The 20,132-nt window shown below is 43.6% G+C and overlaps 1 protein-coding gene across 3 annotated transcripts in view; it reads right to left on the bottom strand.

Annotated features, from left to right (window-relative positions):
• Positions 1–20,132, bottom strand: part of rtn4ip1 (reticulon 4 interacting protein 1) — a 110,449-nt gene that overhangs the window by 66,058 nt on the left and 24,259 nt on the right. For all 3 annotated transcript variants that reach the window (XM_072552713.1, XM_072552721.1, XM_072552711.1), the window contains exons 7-8: positions 16,458–16,641; positions 15,038–15,130 (exon numbers count right to left, since the gene is read on the bottom strand). In XM_072552713.1, coding sequence (XP_072408814.1) covers positions 15,038–15,130; positions 16,458–16,641 — 277 coding nt within the window. The remainder of the gene's footprint in view (positions 1–15,037; positions 15,131–16,457; positions 16,642–20,132) is intronic.

Below are 20,132 nucleotides of genomic sequence, written 5' to 3'. Positions count from 1 at the left end.
CAACTGGAAGGAAGGTTCAAGGCAAGGTAGACAAAATTGAAGAGGAAGAAACAGGCTTTGAGTCCTATTAAAAAAGGAAAGCAGAGGGTAAAATGGACAGAAGATCAGAATCACGGGGATTGGGGGGGGGGGGGGGGGGGGGAAGAAAGATGATTCAGAAATGTAGTGCAACATTCTGAGTAAAATGTTATGCTTTATGGAAGAGGAGACCTGATGAGCAGAGTGGCCTACTCCTGTTCCTCCCTCTTAAAAGTTTACGATGGCTAACACAACCTAGAAGTATTTAATTGGCTGTTACGTACTTCAAAATGCTCAGAGGCCCTGAACAGCACAACAGAAATGCCACAGATGATTTATAAATGTAATACGACATTCTAAGTAAGGATGTTATGCTTCAGCCATGCGGGGCATTTGTGAAACTACATCTCGTACTCTATGTGCTGTTTTGGTCTCCTTATTTAAGGAAGGATGTGAATCTGTTGGAAGTGGTTCAAAGGAGATTTATGCAAGGCATTTCCACAAGATTGATACATATGTGTACAGTTGTCAGCTAAGAGAATAGAGCTCAGCTGAGCTCCCCTTACTAAACGTGCAAACACTTGCTATTCAGGTTCACCAACGATGCTGGAAAGCTGTCATCACTTATAGCAATCCACTCTTTCCTCAGTCAAGAAACTGGTAAACAAATATTCACGAATACATTTCCTGATTTCACAATAGTAAAGTAATACCATTCATCTAGGTGCTCCCTCTGTATCACAACCACGCACGAAACAGGAGCTCAGACATGCAGCAAAACAGCTGCTTCAAATAAGCCATGTTTCAAAGCTAGTTTTGGATTAAAGCATCTTTGAAATTCATTGTGTAGCACAAACACTGACAACAAAACCCTGCTGGTTAAAAATGCAGACAATGAAGCCTAGAGGTTTAAACTATACCGAGGACACAGGTCAACTGGAAAATTCTGCTGCTTTGAACTTTATCGGTTCAGAGACAACATGTCAGATTAGCGATGAATATTTCTAAATACAAAATGACAACTAAAGTCATTTAGCATCAATCATGATGAAGGTCTAAATGGGATTAAAATCTGAACCATGTCTCTTCCTGTGGACAGAGCTACCAGTATTTTCAAAGTCTACTAGTCAATCAGAACTGCATTGTCATCAACAACCTCACAAAAAATGCTTTGCATGACTGTAGTGAGTGAGTGTACAATGCACAAACAGCGGGGAAAGAATTCAAACACGAGCCTTGATATTAGTTCCCCTGATGACAAAGAGGAAAACAGATAATAGGATGCAGGGGTCAGAGATTAAAGCAGGAAGTGTAAGTTCAACAGCCCATACCCATTCCTCATTCCACAACAGTGGGTTTCTCAGAAACAAAAGGTGTTCCTGATAAAATGATTGATCAGAGGGTTCCATTGCACGCTACTGCACCCCAATGGCAAATCCAGACATATCAAGTTGAAAGGTAACTCTCCAACCCTCGACCCAGGGTTACAGTGCAGACAGGTAGTTCTTAATGTAATTTTTTTAAATGTGGGGGACTATGAGGCACTTGATTTTGAAAAGAAGAAAAAGGAGGAAAAAATGTTGCATTTAAGAAAACATTTCCAAGGGAGTAAGGAACAGAAAGATTTAGGGAATACATTATGGACTTTAAGAATCTAATGATACGTTCTTAAGTAAATTATATCCCAATTGGAATAGCCTGAGATTTGCAGCACCGGCTTCTGAGATTCACTCACTAAGAAACCACCTTGGGTGAAAGAGGGGAAGAGGCCACAGCTCTCCCTCAATGACATGCCACCACTGGAAATGTGTTGGTATCTGCTGAGGATAGGGGCTCCGTTTGTGTGTGATAGCCCTTCTGGCAGGAAAGCCTGCCAATACTGATTACTTGGGCTCACATAAGAATGGCACTAGGCATGGCAAAGCACAGCAGGAGAAGAAATGGTGGGAAGAGGAAGTCAAATAATTAATACTTGGGATAATTTCTGTATTTAGGACCTTACCTTGGGAGAATTTGTTTAACATTTCACTGGGAGAGTATGAGTCTTTGGCGATGGTAGCTTGTCTGAGCTGTCTTTTAGTAATATTTCACTATTTAAAATCATAGAGCTATACAGCATGGAAACAGACCCATCGGTTCCACTCGTCCATAATGACCAGATATCCTAAATTAATCCAGTCCCATTTGCCAGCACTTGGCCCATATCCCGCCAAACCCTTCCTATTCATATACCCATCCCTATGCCTTTTAAATGTTGTAATTGTACCAGCCTCCACCACTTCCTATGGCAGCTCAGTCCATACATGCACCACCCTCTGGGTAAAAACGTTGCCCCTTAGTTCCCTTTTATATCTTTTCCCTCTCACCCTAATTCTATGCCTTCTAGTTTTGGACTCACCTACCCAAGGGAAAAGATCTTGGCTGTTCACCCTATCCACACCCCTCTTGATATTATAAACTTCTATAAGATCACCCCTCAGCTTCCAAAACTGTAAGGAAAACAGCCCCAGCCTATTCAGCCTCTCCCTAGAGCTCAAACTCTCTGACCCTGGCAACATTCTCATGGATCTTTTCTGAACACACTTAAGTTTCACAACATCCTCCCTACAGCAGGGAGATCAGAACTGAACACAATATTCCAAAAGTGGCCTAACCAATGTCCTGTACAGCTGCAATATGACCTCCTAACTCCAATACTCAATAAAGGCCAGCATACCAAATGCAAGCAAACCAAATTTAGCAAGATCAATCTCCTAACAAAACTAAACTAACGCTGACACCGACGTAAACACTGCAGATCAAGAACTGACTAGTATTTCTCACATTAAATGACTATGTCCATGTATTGCCCCAGTACAGTAACTACAGGTAAGTGGGAATTATATTTCACTGCACATTGCAGAGTCTGAAACATTGTACATCTTACAGTGCTCCTAGGGTCTGCCTAGCAACAGAACAAACACCTTGAAGTGCACTCTATGGTTCAAGTGGTCTATGGCTGCCATTTGGCAGAACCTCAAGTGTTCAATCTATTTATAAGGAAACCTTTTCCAGTAAGTGCAAAGCAATCATACACACAGTAGATTCCTTGCAAGGGCAAACAGGTGCCATTTATAGAAAGGGCTGTTCCACGGTTACTATGGACAGCAAACAACATACACAAGACCTGGTTAATTATTTCCTGCTCTACTGAACACAAGTGGATGTGATGAAAGCAGTGAAACCAAACAGTTGAACTGTACACTTGAATAATGGAATACAAGGCTATCAGGAAATCTTGCTGTAAATGTTTAATTCTCTGGACTGGACCAGGAACAATTCGTGCAGAGGGCCCACAATGTGCCAGCTCAGTTGCAATTGGATTATGTGACCAAGTCATAAGCAAAAGCATGTCCCAGGACCAATCCCTGCATTTATTTAGAGTGATGCTACAATGGCCTTCATGCACTTGGACAAGGGTAAAGGTGTATTCAAGTAGCATCCCACCTCTTTTACACCATCAAATGGCCCCATCTGGAAAGCAGATGAACTAACTGAAGGCAGAATCAGACCCTGTTCTGATTCCCTCTCCAGTCAGAAAGCTCACCCTATAATAAATCTCTGTTCATCATGTTCCCAAACCCAAATGTGTTGGAACAGGATCTCTAACGACTGACATGCCCCTAACCTGTATCGTGGGGATCTCCAGGACAGGCTAATATTGAACTTGAGATGCTCTCCTAGGCTCCCTCACAGTGTTGGGTGCTGTGGGACAGTTAGACGTGTGGGGCAGTGAGATAGTTGGAGGTGTGATGTGCAGAACGCTTCCTTTGACTGTGAGCAGAGTTGCTAAAATCAGTGCTGCTGGGCGAAGCAAGACAAAATTTATTTGAAAAATACTTTCCTCCAACCTCTCACATTGCCTCATCTTAAAGAACTCTATGATTTTACACAGAAAGCAAAGTAAGTATTAAAACTGCAAAATCGGCTCCTTACATCAAGGTATTAATGATAGGTTAAAACTTAAATTACTTAACCCGTTCAATCCAATACAATTTGCACATCAATGCATTCAATATCTATCAATCCTTCTGGCAGGGAAGTTCGAGAGAGATAGAAGGACTCATTGACAAGCTTTGCATATCATAGAGACCAGACAGGCAGCTCTCAATTCTGATGAGAAGCTAGCCCCTGCTGTCTAGAGTCTCATGTGGTGAACAATTACTAAGATGAAGGACCACCTAATCAGTGATCTCAACAACTGAAGATCCGGTGTTGGACTGGGGTGTACAAAGTTAAAAAACAAACATCAGATTATAGTCCAACAGGTTTAATTGGAAGCACTAGCTTTCAGAGCGAGGTTCCTTCATCAGGTGGTTGTCAGAGATGGTTTCAGAGAGATGGAGAGAGAGAGAAGTCAACATGCAGACATCTGCAAAGCTCAGTTCATGTGTCAGCACCAATGTGGCCATAACTGGGATGAACTGTCACAATAAGGAAAATAGCACCATCTTCTGATACAAAAGCAAATTGCAGTAAAGTGTGCCCCATGCTCACAATTAATTGCTCTGCTGCAGTTTCTTTAATAGACATATAGAGTGCACATGAACATTTCCTGATTGCACAATGTTAGATTCACACTCTAAAGTCAGTTCTAATGAAAGGTCAATAACCTGAAACATTAGCATTGTTTTGTCCTCTTTCATGCTATGACAATACTATATCTTTAAGAGGTGTATTTTGTCCTGTTTTCTTAATGAAGAAAAGTTGAGACAGAGGTGCCAATCAGTCGATCAAGCCAATGAAGTAAACAGCTTGTGAGGTTTTGGGTTTTTGTTTAAAAGGTAGAACAACAGAAGCAGCCTGAATGGGTGGGGTCGAGCTCCCAAAGAACCAGGATTTTTAGTTTCAGTTTTCACGGCAGTTGTGGTCTCGAAGTTGGGTGTGGAAGCTGTTTTTCCTCTCTCAGTTACAGCTAAAAGCTGGGGATTCTCCTCCTGCTGCTAGAATTGCATGTGAGACAATCTGTTCGACTGAATTTGCCTTTGCCAAGGGTGTGTTATGGGATGTTACTATATTGGAACAGTTATTATTAATTAGTTAAATAAACTAGTATTCTGCTAAGTTTTCCAATAGTTATTATTCCAATTCTATGTTGTATTTTAACTAAAGTGTATGAATAAAGTGTGTTTTGCTTTAAGACTGCTCAAGTCTGACCAACCAAATTGCATCTGGAACACAAAGTCAGGCATTTGCCTTAAAAGTAAGAAAAAGTGAGGGTCTAAGCTATCTTCTTCTGATGTTTGTAGGGGGTTTCGTCTGACTTCCAGCATCTGCAGTCATTGTTTTTACCTACCTGATCCATAACAATACCCAGCTAAGTAATTTCTGTTTTTTTTTGTCCAGCATCCAATGTGTTTTGTTTTTGTTTGTAGTCCTGAGGGAGTACTAGTTAGTCAAAATGATGCAAAGCTTCAGATCATGAACTGAAGATCCATCTGCTTGTTCGTATCAGCTTCAAACATCTCATAACACTATCCAGCAAACAGTATCAAATTCAGTGTCCCAGTCAACATTTCTCTCTCAACCAGCCAGCACCAGGATCAAATCTAGTTTTACCAATCTTCAGCTGAGGATTTGTAGGTTACCTTTATAAGAATTACTTCAATCTTGCAACGAGTCACATTAAGACTAGTAGTAAAAATATACTTTTCTTTTCACAGAATCCGTACAGAGTGCAAGCAGGCCATTTAGCCCATTGAGTCCACACCACCCCTCCGAACAGCATCCCACCCGGTCCTACCCCTTCCACCCTATCCCTATAACCCTGCATTTCCCTTGGCCAATCCACTGCACTTGCACATCCCTGGACATTTTGTAGCAATTTAACATGGCCACTCCACCTGACCTGCACATCTTTGTACTGTGGAAGGAAAACCGGAGCACCCGGAGGAAACCTACACAGACACGGGGAGAATGTGCGAACTCCACACAGAAAGTCACCTGAGGGTGAATTGAACCCAGGTTCCTGGCACTGAAAGGCAGCAGTGCAAGCCACAGTGCCACCCATGTTCCACAAACACACTTCTCAAATTGTGCTGCTCGCATTCCACTTCACACACAGCCTGACCCTCACGATCAGTTACCTTCACACACAGCCTGACCCTCAGACGCAGTTACCTTCACACACAGCCTGACCCTCACGATCAGTTACCTTCACACACAGCCTGACCCTCACGATCAGTTACCCTCACACAGAGCCTGACCCTCACGATCAGTTACCCTCACACAGAGCCTGACCCTCACGATCAGTTACCTTCACACACAGCCTGACCCTCACACGCAGTTACCTTCACACAGAGCCTGACCCTCACAAGCAGTTACCTTCACACACACAGCCTGACCCTCACGATCAGTTACCTTCAAACACAGAGCCTGACCCTCACGATCAGTTACCTTCACACAGAGCCTGACCCTCACACGCAGTTACCTTCACACACAGAGCCTGACCCTCACGATCAGTTACCCTCACACACACAGCCTGACCCTCACGATCAGTTACCTTCACACACAGCCTGACCCTCACGATCAGTTATCTTCACACACAGCCTGACCCTCACGATCAGTTACCTTCACACACAGCCTGACCCTCACGATCAGTTACCCTCACACACAGCCTGACCCTCACGATCAGTTACCTTCACACACAGCCTGACCCTCAGACGCAGTTACCTTCACACACAGCCTGACCCTCACGATCAGTTACCTTCACACACAGCCTGACCCTCACGATCAGTTACCCTCACACAGAGCCTGACCCTCACGATCAGTTACCTTCACTCACAGCCTGACCCTCACACGCAGTTACCCTCACACACAGCCTGACCCTCACGATCAGTTACCCTCACACACACAGCCTGACCCTCACGATCAGTTACCTTCACACACAGCCTGACCCTCACGATCAGTTACCCTCACACACACAGCCTGACCCTCACGATCAGTTACCTTCACACACAGCCTGACCCTCACGATCAGTTACCTTCACACACAGCCTGACCCTCACGATCAGTTACCCTCACACAGAGCCTGACCCTCACGATCAGTTACCTTCACTCACAGCCTGACCCTCACACGCAGTTACCCTCACACACAGCCTGACCCTCACGATCAGTTACCCTCACACACACAGCCTGACCCTCACGATCAGTTACCTTCACACACAGCCTGACCCTCACACGCAGTTACCTTCACACACAGAGCCTGACCCTCACGATCAGTTACCTTCACACACAGCCTGACCCTCACGATCAGTTACCTTCACACACAGCCTGAGCCTCACGATCAGTTACCTTCACACACAGCCTGACCCTCACGATCAGTTACCTTCACACAGAGCCTGACCCTCACGATCAGTTACCTTCACACACAGCCTGACCCTCACGATCAGTTACCTTCACACACAGCCTGAGCCTCACGATCAGTTACCTTCACACACAGCCTGACCCTCACGATCAGTTACCTTCACACACAGCCTGAGCCTCACGATCAGTTACCTTCACACACAGCCTGAGCCTCACGATCAGTTACCTTCACACACAGCCTGAGCCTCACGATCAGTTACCTTCACACACAGCCTGAGCCTCACGATCAGTTATCTTCACACAGAGCCTGACCCTCATGCTCAGTTACCTTCACACAGAGCCTGACCCTCACGATCAGTTACCTTCACACACAGCCTGACCGTCATGCTCAGTTACCTTCACACACAGAGCCTGACCCTCACAGTTACCTTCACACACAGAGCCTGACCCTCAGACGCAGTTACCTTCACACAGGTAAAAACAATGACTGCAGATGCTGGAAACCAGATTCTGGATTAGTGATGCTGGAAGAGCACAACAGTTCAGGCAGCATCTAAGGAGTTCCGAAATCGACGTTTCGGGCAAAGGCTTTTGCCCGAAACGTTGATTTTGAAGCTCCTTGGATGCTGCCTGAACTGCTGTGCTCTTCCAGCACCACTAATCCAGAATACCTTCACACGGAGCCTGACCCTCAGATGCAGTTACCTTCACACAGCCTGACCCTCACACACAGTTAACTTCACACACAGCCTGACCCTCATGCTCAGTTACCCTCACACACAGCCTGACCCTCAGACGCGGTTACCTTCACACAGCCTGACCCTCACATTCAGTTACCTTCAAGATTTCCCAAACTGCTCACCATGACCTTCTCTGGGGCAATTAGGTTCAGGATGGAAAAAAATGCTGGCCCAGCCAATGCAGTCCAGATCCCCAAAATGGAGGAAACAGAAATCCATGGCACAATTTCAGAATGCTTGGCCTGCTCTTTAAATCCTTAACATTATTTCTTTCTGCCATAGCTCCTTATCCCTTTTCAATCCATATTTCAGCCTCTTATTCTAAACCCAATCCCTAAATCTTTCTCTTCCGTTATAATTATTTCCACCTGAACACAACTCTCATCCCGATCTCTATTCTTGACAATTCTTTTGTTTTTCTAGTCACCCCTCTGTGCACCCAGACAGGACTCGTTAGTGCAGAACTACCTGGCACAATGACTGACACTGGCCACGGATAGGCCACACAGAGCGAAATCAGTGCCCTGCTGTGTGGGCAAAGTCCTGAAGGTCCTGCTGGATGGGGCGGTGCAAAGGCAGCATGTCCTCTTTCCCCGAGACCAGCCGAGGAGGCTAATGTCAAGACAGACCTCGCCAAACTTCTCATCCGATTCTGCCAAAGCCGTGTCTCTCAGTCACCCCGAGTGTCTGCGTGGGTTTCCTCCGGGTGCTCTGGTTTTCCTCCCACAGTCCAAAGATGTGAAGGTTTGGTGGATTAGCCATGGGAAATGCAGGGTTACAAGGATAGCGTAGGGAGTGGGTCTGGGTGGGATGCTCTTTGGAGGGTTGCCTTCAATTTGAGAATACTTGGATGATCCAGTAACCATCCCTAAGAGAGTGGAGGAGAAACCTGTTCATAGAAAACCTGGAGTGACGTGTTGAAGGTTGAAGTGGAGATCACTGTATATTTTTCTGGGGAAAGGTGGATAAATATTTTAAACAGAGAAAGGTACAGAACTATGGGATGGAGCCAGAAAAAGGGTTTAGTTGTGGGTTGCTCCAGCTAAGAGTTTGTTCAGACACTTTGGAAGGTGACGCTTTCAGCAGTGCTACAAACCTCACAGCCTTACCAACATGATGCAATGTGCCTTTGAGAGGGCGTGATGTGTCCTGGTATTCTTGAAGTGGGTATTGTCAATCTGGTGCCAAGGTGTCTGCTCCATGGAAAGCAGACTCAATAGAGTCATAGAGATGTACAACACAGAAACAGTCCCTTCGATTCAACCCGTCCATGCTGACCAGATATCCCAACCCAATCTAGTCCCACCTGCCAGCACCCAGCCCATATCCCTCCAACGTCTTCCTAATCATATACCCATCCAAATGCCTCTTAAATATTGCAATTGTACCAGCCTCACCACTTCCTCTGGCAGCTCATTCCATACACGCACCACCTTCTGCATGAAGAAGTTGTCCCTTAGGTCCCTTTTAAATCTTTCCCCTCTAACCCTAAAACTATGCCCTCTAGTTCTGGCATCCCCCACCTCAGGGAAAATACCTTGTCTATTTATCCTATTCATGCCCCTCATGATTTTAAAAGGTCACCCTCTATAAAGTCACTCCTCAGCCTCTGACACTCCAGGGAAAACAGCCCAGCCTGTTCAGCCTCTCCCTATAGCTCAAGTCCTCCAACCCTGGCAACCTCCTTGTAGATCTTTTCTGAACCCTTTCAGGTTTCACAACATCATTCTGATAGGAAGGAGACCAGAATTACATGCAATATTTCAAAAGTGGCCTAACCAATGTCCTGTACAGCCGCAAAATGCCTTCTCAATTCCTATACTCAATGCACTGATAAATAAATGAAAGCATCCCAAACGACTTTACTTTCGTAGATGGGCTATGAACATACATTTAAAGGTCTCTTTGTTCAGCAACACTCCCCAGCTTCTTACCAATACGTCCTGCTCAGATTTGCTTTTCCAAAATGCAGCACCTCTAAATTAAACTCCAAGGTTTGGGATTCTTTTTAAATGAGAGAAGAGACATGAAACAGTAAAATCAGGCTCATACACTCTCAGGATTTTAGATTTTCTTTCAGCCGTTGAAGTTGGGGTATTGGAGTTAAAGCTGCTAGATGCAGCTCTCTCTCTGCTGCTGCAAAAAGCTGGAGTTCTCTTTTGGCTGCGAAGTATATTCTGTCAGAGTTCCTTCTCCTGGACTGGAGGAGACAGCAAATGAAGGAAATTGTTTTGCTGAATTTGCCTTTGCTAAGGGCGTGTTTATGGTAGTAGATGAATAGTCGTTAAGATTAGATTACTTACAGTGTGGAAACAGGCCCTTCGGCCCAACAAGTCCTTACCGACCTGCCGAAGCGCAACCCACCCAGACCCATTCCTCTACATTTACCCCTGCCCCTAACACTACGGGCAATTTAGCATGACCAATTCACCTAACCTGCACATTTTTGGACTGTGGGAGGAAACTGGAGCACCCAGAGGAAACCCACGCAGACACCTCAGTCGCCTGAGGTGGGTCTGTGGCGCTGTGAGGGAGCAGTGCTAACCACTGTGCCACCATGCCGCCCACTACATTATACATTATTTTGTTAAGCATTTTGAAGGAATAAAGATATGCCAATTCTTCAGTTTTTGTTTGTATTTTAACTCTGATGCAAGGATGAAATGTATTTTGTTTAAAACCTTGTAGTATGACTAACCAACTATACCTGCCTTTAAAAAAGATAAAAGTTGAGGCTATCTCCGTGATATGTTTTAAGGGGGTTTGGTCTGGTCCCTAACACCAATCACACAGCACTATGTTCACTAGGTGAGAATGTCACATTAATAACATGCTGCTAAACCATTGCAAACCCAGTACTTCAGCATACATAACCCAAACACCAATTGAACACAAAACAATGTCCAGGATGCTGCAGTCATTCTTCTGGATTCATTCGACACGCCCAGGCAGCCATTGTTACTGCATTCTCCATCTCTGTCAAACAACAACTTGATTTGTCCCAACACCCAGCCTACCTCAGTCTTACCACCTCAACCGTGCTCTCTCCCTCTCCATACAAGTGGATAACCAACGTCTGAAAGTTAGCACTGAACATGCTCACAACAACCTCTGCTGCAGTGCATTCCAGATCATAATTTGCCTTGTTAAATACAAATTCTCATTTCCCCTCTGTTCTTTTGCCAATTATTGTAAACTGATATCCTCTGACTATTGGTCCTATTACTTTTAGCTAACAGAGAAAAAAAATCAAACATATGGAGAAGAAAGGACAGTGGACAACACTAAGCCCACATGAAGCATCAAGGTCGATAACTCCCCAAACCCAGACTAGATATATCCAAGATTCCTATGGGAAGGAAGGAATGAGTGAGATTGCTGCATCTCTGGTGATAATCATTGCATCCTCACTCTCCATGGGAGAAGTACCGGATGATTGGAGGGAGGCGAAAGCTGTTCCTCTGTTCAAGAAAGGGAATAGGGAAATGCCTGGGAATTACAGACCAGTCAGTCTTACATTTGTGGTAAGCAAGGTACAGGAAAGGATTCTGAGAGACAGGATTTATGACTATTTGGAAAAACATAGTTTGAATAGAGATAGTCAACATGGCTTTGTGAGGGACAGGTAGTGTCTCACAAGCCTTACTGAGTTCTTTGAAGATGTGATGAGACAAGTTGACAAAGGTCGAGCGGTGGATGTGATGTATATGGATTTCAGTAAGGCATTTGTTAAGGTTCCCCATGGTAGGCTCATTCAGAAAGTTAGATACGGGATACAGGAAAATTTGGCTGTCTGGATATAGAGTTGGCTGGCCGAAAGAAGACACTGAGTGGGAAGTATTCTGCCTGAAGATTGGTGACCAGTGGTATCCGCAGGGATCTGTTCTTGGATCTCTGCTCTTTGTAGTTTTTATAAATGACTTTGATGAAAAAGTGGAAGGGTGGGTTAGTACGTTTGCTAATGACACCAATGTCGGTGGTGTTGTAGACAGTGTCGCGGGCTGTTGCAGGCTACATCAAGACATTGACAGGATGCAGAGCTGCACTGACAAGTGGCAGATGGAGTTCAGCCTGAATGAATGCAAAGTGATTCACTTTGGAAGGTCGAATTTGAATGCTGAATACAGGGTTAAAGACAGGATTCTTGTGGAGGAACAGCAGGATCTTGGGGTCCACATATATAGGTCCCTCAAAGTTGCCACCCAAGTTGATCAGGTTGTTAAGAAGGCATATGTTGTTTTGGTTTTCATTTACAGGGGGATTGAGTTTAAGAGCTAGGAGTGTGGGGAGGTTTGCTGCAGCTCTATAAAACCCTGGTTAGACCACAGTTGAAATATTGTGTCCAATTCTGGTCACTTCATTATAGGAAGGATGGAGGTATTTTAGAGATGGTATAGGGGAAATTTGTCAGGATGCTGCCTGGTTTGGAGGACATGTCTTATGAAGAGAGGTTGAGTGAGCTAGGGCTTTTCACACTGAAGAGAAGAAGGAAGAGAGAGAGAGAGAGAGAGAGGTGACTTGATAAGTATGCAGGATCATGAGAGGCATAGATACAGTAGATAGCCAGAGACTTTTGCCCAGGGCAGAAATGGCTGTCATGAGGGATCATAATTTTAAGGTGATTTGAGGCAGGAGTAGGGGAGATATCAGAGGTAGGTTCTTTACACAGAGAGTGGTAGGTAGTAGAGACTGTGGTAATAGTCAGAGACATTAAGGACATTTAAGCGACTGCTGGAAGAGTACATGGACGGCAGTAAATTGAGGGCTGTGTAGGTTAGGTTGATCTTAGATTGAGGTAAATGCTCGGCACAACCTCGTGGGCTGGAGGGCCTGTACTGTGCTGTGTTCTATGTCAGGAAAGTAATTGTATGTCAGAATGACTGACTGAGTGACTAGAATTAACAACCCAGGATTGCATTCCAAATCTCCTTCCGCTGGCGAGTCCAATTTATATTAAGAGCCATACTCACTCATGCAAGTGTGTGCAATGTACAGCTTGAACTAAATAAATAAACTGAATTCAGGAAAGTTCTTTTGCATTCCCAGTGGGTCTGTAATCTAACACAAAGGGTACAGTATGAACATGTGACTTAAATAGTGACTCCGTTCACTTATGCAATTACTCAACACTTTTTCCCCCTCACTGGTCGATCTTAAAGCAATTATGCAGTGTGCAGGATTTAGAAAACTGCTGAGTGGGTTTGTCAATGCATTAATCTCAGTCAGCTTGTTCCATTGCATTCACTTCCTGTGTACACATAAAAATATACACATCAATGTCTTCATTTTAATAAAAAAATCCTGGTTTAGGAGAATGAAATCAAACTGAACATTTTTTGAATATGTTTAATATGAGAGGGATAGATGGCAAATGAGCGAGAGTGACAGGCAGCTAGAGAGGACAAGCCATTTACAGGAGATAGAGGGAGAATGGGGTGAGGGGTCAGAGTGCAGGCAGGGGAAAAAAGTCAGGAAGCTGGAGACCGAGAGGAGAAAAGAAAATTTGCTGCATGAAACAGACCATTCAGTCCAGTATTATATCCATTTTGTAAATGTGTAGTTTGTAAATACGTAATTTATTCAGCCTGTTCATCATTCCCTGTTAAAACCATCAACTTGAGAAAAGGCCATAAGAAATAGGAGTGGAAGTAATGCCTTTCAACACCACATACCCGCACTCTCTCAGTATCCTTTAATTCCTTGTGAGATTAAGAATTTATCAATCTCTGCCTTGAAGTCATTTAATGTCCCAGCCTCCACTGTGCTCCGTGGCAATGAATTCCACAGGCCCACCACTCTCTGGCTGAAGAAATGTCTCCTCATTTCCGTTCTAAATTGACCCCCTCTAATTCTAAGGCTGTGCTCACGGGTCCTAGTATCCCCGCCTGACGGAAACAATTTCCCAGCATCCACCCTTTCTAAGCCATGCATTATCTTGTAAGTTTCTATTAGATCTCCCCTCAACCTTCTGAATTCTAGCAAATACAATCCCAAGATCCTCAGCCGTTCATTGTATGTTAGGCCTACCATTCCCGGGATCATCCGTATGAATCTCCACTGGACACGCTCCAGTGCCAGTATGTCCTACCTGAGGTGTGGGGCCCAAACCCGGACACAGTATTCTAAACGGACCTAACCAGAGCTTTATAAAGTCTTAGTAGCACCTCACTTGAAATAAATGACAACATTAGATTTGCTTTCTTAACTATGGACTCAATCTGCAAGTCAACCTTTAGAGAATCCTGTACTAGCAGGATGATCAACTATAAGTGACATTTTCACCACTAGAGAGATCAGCTGTATTCACAATTCTCCCCAGTACTGAAACATTCCAAGACTGAATGTAATGAGATCTGGGACAAGTTCAATAATTGGCAAGGCAATTTTGCACTACATGTGTAAAAATCATCTCCACCAAGTGTCTAAAATACCTCCACTTTGGAAGTACCATTGGCAAAATCCACACCATGATGTCTTGTTAATTGATTCAGCTCCACAGCTATGCAAATAACGTGGCTGCAAGTGCTGGTCAGAGGTTGGGTACTCCCTTGTAGTACAGAGACAGCAATGTGTACCATCTAGAAGCTTCTAACACCTAGGAGGAAAAGTGGATGCACAGAGACACTGCCTTTTCCAAGTTCCCCACAATCCCAAATGCCCTTACACAATCTCCTTCAGATCTTTCAGCTTCCCCAGCAGCTTTTTAACCATATTAGGTAAGTGCAGGAAAGAAACTGGAATAGAAGGATACATCGTTCAGATTAAATTGTAGGGTTAGAGGAAGATCATGTGGAGGTAAATCAATTGGGCCAAATTATCAGTTTTTGTCTTGTAAGTGTAACGTGAAAGGACATTTTGGGAGATTAACCTTAAACGCTCCATGACATAAAACTTTCACAGGCAAAAGACTTAAATTTTCCCTTCATTCAATCTGACCTTTCGTTTATCCACAAGTTCCGTGACTTCATCCAGAGTTGGACCACTTGGTGTAAATATGGCCCAGCGATAATGAACGCCCTGCCTCAGATGCTGCAAGGATAAAGAGAGAGGAAAAGTCACAATAAAATAGACCATCTCTGATTATCTATGTGTGCATTTCCTGAACAGAGTATCACAAAACCCATTAGGAATAGAATCACTGTGAGACTGCTGCTCACTATATTCTTAAAAGGACAATCTTTTTCTTCAACTTACTGCCTTAACTCTCAAAACAAACAAGAGGTAAAAACATTTGTGCATTCTCTTGTGGGATGTAAGCATCAGTCTCTGGTTTAGCAGTTATTGTCCATCCTTCAGCCTTCGTGCCATTGCCCATGTCATTCAAGGGCTAGGAAGGTTCCACCTCACGTCACTACAAGGCCAGTCTAACATACTTCCAGTGATGAAGCTGAGCAAATAGGGGCAGACGAGGTGTTGCATATTGTCACTGAACTTGCAATCCAGAAGCTCAGGGACATGAGTTTAAATCCTACCATGGCAGCTGGCCAATTATAAATACAATTAATAAATGTGGAATTAAATGTTACAGTATACATTTGTTTCACTGATGTCTTGAGGGAAGGCTATTTGCCATTCTTATCTGGTCTAGTCGGCAACAATGTGGGTGACACTGAACTGCCCTCTTATGGCAACACACCCATAACCCATCGAAGAATAAAGGAAAAACAGATCTTTTAAAGCAAGCTTTCTAAAGGGAAGATGGTTCAGCCAGGGAAACAAGCATGAGCAATAAATGCTGACCACATTCCATGAAAGAATAAAAAGGTGCAGATGGTCGCCCGAGGTGGACTGAACATAGTGGGTACTGTGTTAGTTAAACAGCCACTTGAAAACGGTCTGGACTATTTCAAGATCATCAAAACCTTCTTGAAATGACTGACCTATTTTAACAAAAAATATTTGATTAAGATTAGTTGGTGTTTGAAAGAGTGTGGATGACACTAAACGTTTTAACTTGCATATGGATTTAAAATAAAGTCAGGGAGACCTTGTATTTAGGTACAGCCTTTGATAACTTCCCAGAGCTCTCCTTCTGAAGCGCAGTCAGTGCTGCAACCACAGTGAAATGTGGCACAGTGCAAGCTCCAGCAGGATAGCAAGGTATGATCAGATGGTGTTTTGCTGATGCAGGTCAAGGGACAAATACTGGTAGGATGCGGTGTGGAACTTACTGCTCATCATTGCAACCATAAACTCATTTATGCATCCGGCATAGCAGACGGACCTCGGTTTAATATCTTACCTGAAAGGCAGCAGCTCCAACAGTGCAGCACTCCCTCAATACTACACTGGAGTGTCAGCCCAGTTTATGCATTCAAATCTCCACAGTGAGCTCAAGTTTCTGAAATAATATTACCTTTAGGATTTTGTTGCCCAAGGTAATCCCTGATTTAACTATTCCATTAGCAAGTCCAAGTCTATCGGTATTGAGCATGAAGGGTGTCACTAATGTTACATATGTAGCTCCTGACCATGGCTTCAGTAAGTTCAAGGCCCAGTCTTCGGTCCGTCCACCCACATTATCCAAGATAAAGTCAAACCTGTGCAAAAGGTAGAGGAATATTTCAGAAACAGGACCGCACATTAAAAAATTCCCACTGAAAATACCTCAATTCCTCGGATTTCTAAGTTAGGGTTTGGGAGAAAAGCATTGTTTAAGGTCAGTTACCAGGATACCATAACGTAGCAGGATTTGGGCGTTCAGGTGAAATCCTCAGCGCCAGCTGTGTTGTTACTGGTGAGAACCAGGGGAGAAAATTCCCAAAAAAGGAACAGCAGCAGAACAATAGGGTCTTTCTTACGAATTTTAGGTGTTAGCAACAGAGGCCTAAAGTAAAGGTTCTGTGGAAACAGTGCCCATCAGGAAGAGAATGAGTGTGTGGTACATCTGTAACAAAATAGAAACAAATCCAAGATAGACTGGAAAAGTTTTGTGGAACTTGACAGCACTGCACGGAGAGTTTGGTAAAATAGTTAAATATTCTGCAGTCTGTTTTTGATCCATTATTAAAAAAAAATCAAACAACCTGCTGAACATGACCACACTTTGAGACACTTACTTGCAAGTTGAGTGGTGGTGCAGAGAAGAGTGTTTGAAGCAGATTGTAAACTTAGCCGGACTGAAAAACACCAGCTGGAGGTCACTGCGCCATTTACAGAATCATATAATTGTTACAGTGAAGGAGGAGGCCAGTTAGCCCACTCTCCAATGACTTAGTGCCATTGATCTACTTTCCCCAATACCCTCGCACATTTAAATAATTTTCCGAGGCCTCAGCTGAATCTGCCTCCACTACACATGCAGATGCTTCATCCCAGACCTGAACCAATTGTAGTGCAAAAAAAGTTTTTCTCACATCTCATTTGCTTTTTATGCAAAACACTTCAAATCTGAGTCCTTTCATTCTTGATTTTTTAACAAGTGGGAACAGCATCTCCTCATCTGCTCTGTTCAGACGGTTTCAGAAATGTTTATTAGATCTCCTCTCAGCCTTCCGTCTTTCCAAGCGCAATCTCCTTGCTGTTGTACTCTATGGCATTAATAAAGCAAAGAATGTTGTTTCCCTTATTAACTGCGCTGGAAAAGCACAGCCAGTTAGGCTGCATCTGAGGAGTAGGACAGTCGACTTTTCGAGCACAAGCTCTTCATCAGGAATGAGCTCCGAGGAACAGGAGAGTCAAGGTTTCAAGCATAAGCCTTCATCAGGAATGAGCTCATTCCTGATGAAAGCTTTTGCCCAAAACGTCGATTCCCCTGCTCCTCGGATGCTGCCTAACTGGCTGTGCTTTTCCAGCACCACACTCTTTGACTCTGATCTCCAGCATCTGCAGTCCTCACTTTCTCCTTATTAACTGCTCTCTCCACTTATTTTGACTTTTGAATCGGTGTGCATAAATATCCAGGTCTCTGTTTCTGCACCACATTTAAAATTGTACCTTTTTTAAAAACTTTGTCTGTCCACAGTCCTCCCACCAAAACTTATCATCTCACACTTCTCAACATGGAACATCACCTGCCATCTATCCACTCACCGTGCCAATGTCTGTTTGAAGTTCATACTGCCCTCCTCACAGTTTACAATGGTTCCAAGCTCTCTCAGCCTACGTGTACCCAAGTTGCTACTGTCCCTCTTATTCCATAAGCTATAACATTCCTCACAAGTCTGTTGCATGGAACTGCATTGAACACCTTCTGAAAATCCATTATAGGATTACTCGCATTGAGATTTTTCTTAAATCAGCTTTTCAAAAAACTTCAACAGATCAGCTAAAAATGATTTCCTCTTTGAAAATCAGCATTGGCTCTTCCTAATCAACCCATCTTCTTCCAGGTGGCTACAAATTCCATCCCAAGCTGTTAAACCTCAAATTTATAGTAACTCTAAATTTCAAATTCTACTTATCCACTTCATTTTCAGCTTCTGTTTGTAAGTAAAAATTGGATTAGAGACAAGATGTGGGGGAGGGGCAAGATGTGGGGGAGGGGCAAGATGTGGGGGAGGGGCAAGATGTGGGGAAAAAACTGCATGAAGTCCTTTCACTTCCAGGATCCATCGGAATCAGTTGTGAAGAGAAGTCATAGTGGACTCGAAACATTATTTCTGTTTTCCTCTCCATGGATGCTACCAGTCCTAAGTTTTTACAGAATTTTACATTTTTATGCAAATTCTTTTTTGCATTGACTTGGGCCTATCTCACCCTGGATCCTAGATATATAGCAGAAAACTCCCCCAAACACTTGAATCCTCACACAAAGATGCTATCCAAAGCCTACAGTTTTATGTATAAAGAATCACAGTACTAATTTCAAAAGCACCACAGCACCTCACATAGCACGAGAACATAAAGGCTATTTATGTCAAAGCTTCTCTCTCTTGTTTCCTAACTCTCTCCAGACCATTGCCCAACTGAATCTGGAACAACTCTCAACTCAGCAGGTCTACTGCCAGACTTCATTTCAGATATGAATCAAATTTTGTACGAAAAAAACCTCTATATTAAATCTGTGTTCTATCACTGACTGCTTGGCAATGGCTCTAAAAAGACAATTTGAAAAGTGAAGGATTACATTGTGATTTATTATTCTGCCAGCAGACAAAACCAGATCTACAAATAATTTTCACAGAAGCTGATGTGTAGACAGATTCATGTCGCCATTATTTGGTGGTGAAGTGATGCAAACTTTCAGGTAGTCAGTTTAGTTCGTTCAATCCCAGGGGATTGGGTCAGTCAGTGCTCCAGGACCATGCGTGCATTGGGACAAACACACTCTCCAAATGAAACTAAATTCACTTTCAGTGATTTCCTTCCCTCCAATCCCCTCCTGAAAAAAAATTAATCATGCATCCCAACTGGCAGGGTGAAAACTGCTGTAAAATATGCCAGTGATGGCAAGACGCAGAAGAACCCGCCTCTCGATGACGAGAATTCACACTGACAGCTTCCTGCCACACTCAGAGAAAACAGATGTGGGGATGAGGTGGGGCACCTGGTCTCAACACTGTTTCAGATGTGTGTCTCAATGCAAAAATCAACCTGACTTTGACAGGTGGACTGCCGCAGGCTCCGAGAGGATGAGAAATAGCAATGTCACCAGTTCAAAGAGAGGTTTTTATTTTGTTTAATGTGTCTTGAATGAACAAGGTACAAAAGACGTAACTGAGCTAAATGAAATTTGTAATGCAGTATTGCTAACATGGGCACTGCACAAAGAAGGTGATGTCACATTCCTCAAACCAGCGACATTTCCCATTCAGGACTACGTTTCGTCTCTGAAAAGAGGGCAATCATGCGGCAACATTATTCAAGCCACTCATTCCAACCTCTACACCCACTTTCTGCAACTGCATTCCACAATGACGAATGACTTGATCACGTCAGGGTCAGATTTGGGAGTGAGGTCAGCAGTACTAATTAACACAGGTCTTTTAACAACAAATTCAGGATGTGCATTCAATTCTCCAACTCCCACTGCTGCTGAGTAAGATTCAGAGTGGGAAATAGTTTACCACAAACTCATTTACAACAGGAA

This window comes from Chiloscyllium punctatum, chromosome 3 (genome assembly GCF_047496795.1).
Source record: "Chiloscyllium punctatum isolate Juve2018m chromosome 3, sChiPun1.3, whole genome shotgun sequence".
Taxonomy (NCBI): domain Eukaryota; kingdom Metazoa; phylum Chordata; class Chondrichthyes; order Orectolobiformes; family Hemiscylliidae; genus Chiloscyllium; species Chiloscyllium punctatum.
This window is presented reverse-complemented; position numbering and strand designations above follow the sequence as displayed.